General features: G+C 50.1%; 1 protein-coding gene across 4 annotated transcripts in view; it reads right to left on the bottom strand.

The window, feature by feature from the left end:
• Positions 1-8,833, bottom strand: part of HIP1 (huntingtin interacting protein 1) — a gene marked incomplete at both ends in the record, with an annotated part of 194,370 nt that overhangs the window by 34,410 nt on the left and 151,127 nt on the right. For all 4 annotated transcript variants that reach the window (XM_080703237.1, XM_080703238.1, XM_080703240.1 and 1 more), the window contains 2 exons: positions 5,517-5,578; positions 6,126-6,202. In XM_080703237.1, coding sequence (XP_080559363.1) covers positions 5,517-5,578; positions 6,126-6,202 — 139 coding nt within the window. The remainder of the gene's footprint in view (positions 1-5,516; positions 5,579-6,125; positions 6,203-8,833) is intronic.

Genomic DNA, 8,833 nt, shown 5'->3' with positions numbered 1-8,833 from the left:
GAGACCCTGTTTCCAAATAAAATATGAAAAATAAAATAGGTCTAGGAGTCTGGCTTGGGGGTAGAAAGCCCCTGGGTTCCCATTCTCAGTATCACAAAAGAGAGAGAGAGAGAGAGAGAGAGAGAGAGAGAGAGAGAGAGAGAGAGAGAGAGAGAAAGAAAGAAAGAAAGAAAGAAAGAAAGAAAGAAAGAAAGAAAGAAAATACAAGCATGTGCAGGAGCCCTGGGTGCCAAATGGAGAGTCTCCAAGGCTCAAGGCCAGGGGCTGGCCCTTGCGGGAGCTGCGAGCAGAAACACTGATCTCTGCTCTCCCAAGTTCTGGAGGGGAAGTGCTGGGGGGATCCTGCTGCAGTTACCCCTGCCCAAGATCCTGCCCAGCAGCTAGGCCCCTGGTTGTAGACCCTCACCCCAGCCAGGCTGAGCTTAACCTCCCGTACCAGCTGTCCAGTGTCCCTGGAGACGGTGCCTGCAGCAGATACTACATGACTTTCCCTGCAGTGCCCGGAAGAAAGCCGGGAGCCAGTGTGCTCTGCCTCCACTAACAGCATGAAGTTCCCGTTAACTGGGTTAGTCTGGTGGCTGAAAAACAAATCCCAAACTGTTCTAATTAAAAGTCGGCTTTTCTTCTTGACACAAATTAAAAGCAGCTGTCACTGCAAGGCAGCCATCTTATCTACTGGCTTCCTAGAGTTCTGCTCTGGCAAGGAACCACAGACAAGGCCGTTCCTGAAGCCTTCTAGGAATGCCCCTTGGCACCCAGCACCATCTGCAGCGGTGTGACCACGGACAAGTTACTCAACCTCTCTGCGCCTCCTGGTGCTTTTCCCTGGAGCACAATCCTTTTTTTTTTTTTTTTTTTTTTGGCGGGTCTGGGGATGGAACCCAGGGGCATTTGACTTCTGAGCTACACCCCCCTGCCCAACAATTTTTTTTTTTGAAACTGGGTCTCACTGAGTTGCGGAGGGCCTCACTAAGTAGCTGAGGCTGTCTGCGAACCGCGATCCTCCGGTCTCAGCCTCCCAAATGCTGGAATTACAAGCGCGCGCCACCACGCCCGGCTGCACAATCCTTACTGGAGCAAGTACCTCAGAAGGTCTTGTAAGACCAGTGAGGGTGCTATGTTAAGTGCACAGGGGTGATGTGTGGTGATTCTCAGCTTTGGTTTTAAGGCTGAGTCGAGTCAGCTGGAAACACTGAAAAACTCCTAATGTCAGCCAGGAACTCTCCCCAAAATGCATTCTGTTTTAATTAGTTTGGGGTAGGGTTGGGGGCATGGGTAGTTTTTAACACTCCCCGGCCCCGGGTGATTTTAACATGCAAGTCGGGTTGGAAATTGAATTTGCTACTGTACTTGTTAGCTCAGAGGTCATCCAGCTTTTACATGCGTCAGAATAGTGACACCCAGTGGAATTCTGTGAGGATGAAATGTTCTCAATGCGCCATCCAATATGCCAGCCACATGTGGTCACGTGAAATGTGCCTGAAATATGGCTCATGCAACTGAGGACTTTGTTATTTAACTGTAATCAATTTTTTTGTGTGTGATACTGGGGACTGAATCCAAGGACATTCTACCTCTGAGCTATATTCCTACCCCTATTTTATTTTTACTATTTTTTTTGTGTGTGGTACTGGGGATGGAACCCAGGGGCATTCTCTCTCCAAGCTACATCTCCTTCCCTACTTTTATTCTTTATTTTGAAACAGGGTCTCACAGAGTTGCAAAGGGCCTCACTGAGTAGCTGAGGCTATCCAAGAACTGGAATCCTCCTGTCTCAGTCTCCCAAATGCTGGGATTACAAGTGTGTACCACCACGCCCGGCTATTTTTACTTTGAAATAGGGTCTGGCTAGTTTGATGAGAATCTCACTACTTGCTGAGTCTGTCCTCAAACCTGAGGTCCTCCTGTCTCTGCCTTCCAAAAGCTGGGATTATAAGTGTGTGCCACCACACCCGGATATTGTAATCAACTTAAATACAGATGCTCCTCAAATTATGATGGGTTTATATCCTGATACACCCACCTAAGCTGAAAATATCCGAAGCTAGAAATGCAATGAATTCATATAGTCTCTTCAACATCACAGCTTAGTCTGGCCCACCTTAAATATTCGGGACACTTGTGTTAACCTGTAGTTGGGCAAAATCATCCAATGCAAAGCTCTTTCTCTTCTGAAATACTGAGTACCTCCTGTTATTTACTGAACACTGCATGGCAAGTGAAAAACAGTGGTTATATGGGCATGCGTTTGCACCATCGTAGAGTTAAAAATCTTACGTCCAAACATCATAGGTTAGAGGTCATCTCTGGTCACATGTGGCTTGTGGCTCCCTTATTGGGCACTGCAGACCTGGGTGGGGGGTGCTTGCTGAAACGCTGGCTCTGGGGCCCCCTCCAGAGACGCTGGTTCAGCAGGTCTGCGGCACGGCCCGCGAATCTTATTTTTAACACATTCTTAGGTGATGCTGCTGCTGCTGTCTGGGGACCACACTTTGAAAAAGAAAGAGCTCAAAATAAATGTTGACTGCAATTTGCCCATGTTTCCTACAGTGGAGCAAACCAGGGGCTCACTGTACCTCCCAGAGGTACAGGTCAGAACCCGACGGGTCACAGACTGGGACTCAGGAGCTGCAGAGGCTCATCTGACTCCAGCTCTCTTGACTGTTGGGTGCTCAGGTGTTGGGCACCGGGATGCTGGGGTGGATCTACTATCAAAAGAGAGGGGTTTTGTTTTTTTAAATACAATTGATTGAACCCAGGGGCATTCTACCTCTGAGCCACACCCCCAGCCCTATTATTTTTATTTTTTGTGGTACTAGGGAAGGAACCCAGGGACCTTTTACCTCAAGATACATTCCCAACCCTATTTTATTTTTTATTTGGAAACATGGGTCTTGCTAAGTTGCAGAGGGCCTCACTAAGCTGCTGAGGCTGGCTGTGTACCTGAGATCCTCCTGTCTCAGGCTCCCAAGTACTGGGATTACAAGTGTGTGCACCACCATGCCCAGCTAGAGGGGTCTTGATTTCAAACTAATGATCTCTCAGAGATGAGAGAGCGCACAGCATCAGCTCACGAGACATTTAGGTAAAGAAGTGGGTAGTTCAACTCTAGAAGATGCCATGTAACCAATTCACCCAAATATCCCCAAAGCCTCGAGCGGGGAGTTGACACCATCCCGTCAACTCTGTTCTGCTGTTTCTGTAATGCTGCCTCTCTAAGACAGACCTTCTGGGTGGGCACGGTGGCACACACTTGTCATCCCAGTGTTTGGGAGGCTGAGACAGGAGGATTGTGGTTTGGGGACAGCCTTGGCTACTACTTAATGAGGCCCTTTGCAACTCAGTGAAACCTTGTTTCAAAATAAAGATTAAAAAGTAAGGCTGGAGCCAGGCAAGGTGGCACACATTTGTAATCCCAGTACTTGGGAGGCTGAGACAGGAGGATCACGCAGGTTCAAAACCAGCCTCAGCAGCTTAGTAAGGCTATCAGGAACTTAATGAGACCCTGTTTCCAAAAATAATATAAAATAGGTCTGAGAGTGTAGCCTGGAGGTAGAAAGACCCTGGGTTCCATCCCCAGTACCACAAAAAAAAAAAAAAAAAAAAAAAAGGAAGGCTGAGAGTGTAGCTCGGAGGTAGAACATCTCTGAGTTCTGTCCCAAGTACTGAAAAAAAACAAAAACAAAAACAACACCTTCTCTAATTTTTCTGTTGAGCATCAGATATATACCAGGCAAAGAGAGAATTCAAAGATGAGTAGAAGTAGAACGTGGTGGTCCAAGACTATAATCCCCGCGCTTGGGAGGCTGAGACAGGAGGATTGCACAGGTTCGAAGCCAGCCTCAGCTACTTAGTGAGGCTCTCAACAACTTAGTGAGACCCTGTTTCCAAATAAAGTATAAAATAGGTCTGAGAGTATAGCCTGGAGGTAGGAAGCCTCTAAGTTTCACCCCTAGTACCATAAAAAAAAAAAAAGAAAAAAGAAAAAGAAAAAAATTGCCCACCTTGTAAATAAGTTTTGAATTATCTACCTAGGTCCTTCCTATCCAAAGCTAAACATTTAAAAGTTAGCCCTAGCTGGGCATGGGGACACTCACTTCTAATCCCAGTACTTGGGAGGCTAAGACAGGAGGATCATGGGTTCGTGGCCAGCCTCAGCTACTTAATGAGGCCTTTGCAACTCAGTGAGACCCTGTATCAAAATAAAAAATAAAAAATCAGGCTGGGGGTGTAGCTCCGAGGTAGAATGCCCCTGAGTTCAATCCCTAGCACCACACACACACACAAAAAGCTAGCCACAACCCGGGTATGGTGATACACATCTATAACCCCAGTACTTGGGACTGAGCCAGGAGGATCACAGGTTCAAGGACAACCTCAGCAAGTAGTGAGACTCTCATCAACCTAGGCACACCCTGTTTCAAAATAAAAATGAAAAGTAGGGGCCGGGCGTGGTGGTGCACCCTTGTAATCCCAGCAATTAGGAGACTGAGATATGAGGATCATGGTTTGTGGACAGCCTCAGCTAGTGAGGCCCTTTGCAACTCAGTGAGACCTTGTTTCAAAATAAAGAATAACAAATAGAGCTGGGGGTATAGCTCGGAGGTAGAATGCCCCTGGGTTCCATCCCCAGTACTGAAGAAAAAAAAAAAAAAATAGGGCTGGGGGCTGTAGCTCAGAAGTAGAATGACCCTGGGTTCAATCCTCAGTATGCCAATAAGATAAAAAGTTTGCCACAATGTAGACTTATTCATATACTTTTATGGGATACTTTTAGTGCTTAAAAAAAAAAACCAATAACAGATGCATGTAGACCACTTCCCTTACCTGACTAGGAATGCGCTGGGGCAGGGATTAGATTCTATATTCTGTATTTTGTTTTCACATCTTAGAAAATGGGTTCTGACATCCCCCAGGGAAAGGCAGGAGTCTGGCTTGGAGGGGAGAAGAGACGCTGGAGAGAAGGTGGGAGCTGAAGCTTCTCGGGGAAGTGGTAACGGCCGAAGGTCTGGAGATACCAGACCTTTGGGCAGAAGGGAGCCGGCGGGTGGCCAGCTGCCCCTGCTGGCAGAGCAGGACTTCATGGGCAACAACCCAACTCGACCAGCTTTGCCTCACGGCTGCCAACTAAAGAGCAGACACCAGCCCTTCCTCCTGAGCGCAGATCACGCCCTGGCCATTGCGCAGCTCTGCCTGCAGACAAGATGGGGCCAAAAGCCTCGCCGGGGCTGTCTTTGGGTTCCTGGGGGCTTGGGCTTCAGGAGGGAGGCCTGGAAAGGAGCAACATGCCTTTTCTGCTATGATATGAAATCATCGACTTTGTAAAATCCTTAAGCACCTCGCCCTTTCCCTGCACGTGAAATTGAGAGCACAGAGATGGGGCGGAGCAGCTCTTCCTTCCTGCCCTTTGTGCTGCGCAGCAGTGAGGGAGACGAGGGCGGCCTGCGGGCCGAGCATCGCGCTGTGGATTCGGTGATTCTGAGAGCCTGGGTGGGCATGGGAGTGAAGAGACTCACCAGTTTGGAAGAGGTTCAGTTCACACTCCAGGTAGTCGAACATCTCCACTGTCAGCTGGAAACTAGAGCCAAGAAGAGAGCTTACATTCCACACATACATTAATGAATGAATATATACTCTCGCAGTGCTTAGGGATTGAACCTAGAGCCTCGAGCAGGGCAGGCAGCTTTACCGCCGAGTGACACCTGAACGCCCAAGGCTGGTGTTTCGCCTGCCCCTTCACCTAGGCTCTGTACCGCCGTGCCCATCCCGAATGCACCCCTGCATGCACACAGGTCCGTTCACATGCATGTGTGCACATCCCAGCTGCAATTCTCAGCTCCCACCCAAGCTGTTGCCATGGCCATTTGAAGACCGAGCAGAGTCCACAGCGGCATGGCACAGGCAGAAAACAGGGACCGGTGCTGGGCGGGGAGGTGGAGTGTGAGACCCGAGAGGCCTGGGTGTGCAGCGGCCGGGCAGGGCTCTGGATGAGGCCTCAGCAGGAAGTGGCCCTGTCCCCACCCCGGCCTGTCCTGACCACCAGGCCCTCTATGACCCTAACAGGAAGTGACAAATCACAAAAGCTTTCTTCCCCACTGGGTCTAAGCATGTGCACCGCCACTTACAAGTTGTTGACGTCACTTTCTCCGGCCTCATCCAGCTGTCGGTCACTCATCTGGAGGTTGCATGGGAACCGGGGGTTCTGGAAGGGAGGTGGAGGAGGAAATCAGAACAAGGCACGTGAAGAGTGTCTCTATCATCCAACTAACCCAACACCTCCAACAGCAACGAGCCGTCTACACCGAGTGTGTGCAGCAGGGGCTCCCTCGACCCATCGTCACAGGTGCAGCTCCGTTCCACCGCTCTCAGCCAAAAAGGGGCTTCTGGTACTGTCTGGAACATTCTATGTACATGGTGCAGTGAAACCCCACGTGTGAGCCGGGCGTGGTGGCGCACACTTGTAATCTCTGCTCTTGGGAGGCTGAAATAGGAGGATCGCACGGGTTCGAAACCAGCCTCAGCTACTTAGTGAGGCCCTCAGCAACCTAGTGAGACCCTGTTTCCAAATGAAATATAAAATAGGTCTGGGAGTATAGCCCGGAGGTAGAGAAGCCCCTGGGTTCCACCCTCAGTACCACACAAAAAAATTAAAAAATTAAAAATTGAAACCCCACATGTGAATGTTTGCCTGTCAATCATCTACCATTCATAGGGCAGCAGTGAATATTTGTTTTTGTGGTATTGGGGAATGAACCCAGGGGAGTTCTACCTCCAAGCTATATCCCTATTTATTTATTTACTTACTTATTTATTTTTGTGGGTCTGGGGATGGAACCCAGGGGCATTTGACCTCTGAGCTATACTCTCTCCCCCATTTTTTCTTTCTTTTTTTTTTTGGTGGTGGTACTGGGGGTGGATCCCAGAGGCCTTCTACCTCCGGGCTATACTCCCAGACCTATTTTATATTTTATTTGGAAACAGGGTCTCACTAAATTGCTGAGAGCCTCACTAAGTAGCTGAGGTTGGCTTCGAACCTGTGCGATTCTCCTGTCTCAGCCTCCCAAGCACGGGGATTACAAGCGTGCGCCACCATGCCCGGCTTTAGTCTTTATTTTGAGACAGGGTCTCACTGAGTTGCAGAGGGCCTCACTAAGTAGCTGAAGCTGTCTGTGAACCGCGATCCTCCGGTCTCAGCCTCCCGAATGCTGGGATTACAAGCGTGCGCCACCACGCCTGGCTTTTATCTTTTATTTTGAAACAGGGTCTTGCTAAGTTACTTTGTGCTGCTGGCCTCAAACCTACAATCCTCCCGTTTCAGCCTCCCAAGTACTAGGATTACAGGCTAGATGGAGCAGCAGGGCTAGGTATGAGGTGCTTGATTCTGGCCCCCACTTCTCCCATGCCCTGAGCTGAAGTCTTAACATTCTATCCCCTGCCAGGAAATTCCCACTGCAGCCTCAGCTCCCAGGCTGCACGTGCCAAGGCCTCTGAGCTGCCCTGGACTTGCTACCAGAGCCCCGCGGGCACCTCCACGGCTCTGCTAGCCTTGGTGGCAGTGCCCGCAGGCACGGCTCTGGGCTGCCCGCCTCTCCCCTTCCCACAGTGCTTCCCACGCCCTCCTCTGTCTCCCAAACTGCTACTCGCTCAGAACTTCAGGGATGCCTCCAGCATCCACCTTTCCCAAGTCCTAGAGGACAGTGCACCTTCTGGAGGGTGGGGGTTCGTTTTGAAACAGGTGTTGCTAAGTACCTCAACTCCAGTACCTTTGCCTCTCCCTCCATCTTTGGCTGCTGACCCTGCCGTCACCTAGAGCCAGCCCTGCACAGACTCTTCAGTGCAGACCCCACTCTGACCGGACTATCTGGGCCCCGGCCAGTCCTCTCCCACGCTCAGATCCACCTGCTCCCAGCTCAGAGACGCCTCGCACTGGGTACCCTCTTATTCAGGCCTCTTTGGCCCCTTCTGGCCACATGTACTTCCTCACTACATCTGGACATCAGGACTGGAGACCTGGTCTGTCCTCCCCCACTCCCATCTGTCTAGCTACCTTTCTGCCACACTGCTACTAAAAACCTTGGGCCTGGATCCCTGTCACATGCTCTGTACCTAGGACCATCAAGAAGTAAACATGCCTGGAAAGGAGTCACAGCTGGTGAGTTCTTAGTGACTGTCTTTTTTTTTTTTTTTTTTTTTTTTTGCGGTACTGGGGATGAAACTTTGGGGCATTATACCTCCAAGCTACACCCCCAGCCCTAGTTTTTGAGTCCTTTTATTTTTGAAACAGGGTCTTTCTGAGTTGCGAAGGGCCTCGCTAAGTAGCTGAGGCTGTCTGCGAACTGCAATCCTCCGGTTTCAGCCTCCCGAATGCTGGGATTACAAGCGTGTGGCTCCTTGGTGTCTGTCTTAGTCAGCTTGGGATGCACAGACTGGAAAGCTGGAATAACGGACATTGATTTCTTAGAGTTCTGGAGGCCAGGAAGACCAAGATCCAGGTGCTGCCAGCTTCAGCTCCTGGGGAGGGCCTCTTCCCAGTTATGTCCCTCACATGGCAGAGGAAGAGAGGGAGAGAGGGAGAGAGAGAGTGGGAGAAAGAGAGAGAGAGAGGGAGGGAGGGGGGAGGGAGAGAGAGAGAGAGAGAGAGAGAGAGAGCGAGAGAGAGAGAGAGAGCGAGCGTGTGCGCGCGCACACACTCTGCCCGGTCTCTAATCCTAATCCTGTCATGAGGGCCCTACCCCCATGACCGATCACCTCCCAAAAGCCTATCATTTCACTGGGAACTGGGATTTCAGTTTATAAACTTGGGGGTCACATTCAGTCCACGACAGCGCCCCTA

Source organism: Muscardinus avellanarius (assembly GCF_963383645.1).
Source record: "Muscardinus avellanarius genome assembly, chromosome: 10".
Classification (NCBI taxonomy): Eukaryota; Metazoa; Chordata; class Mammalia; order Rodentia; family Gliridae; genus Muscardinus; species Muscardinus avellanarius.
Note: the sequence above shows the minus strand (reverse complement) of the source record. Positions and strands in the feature narration are given on the sequence as shown.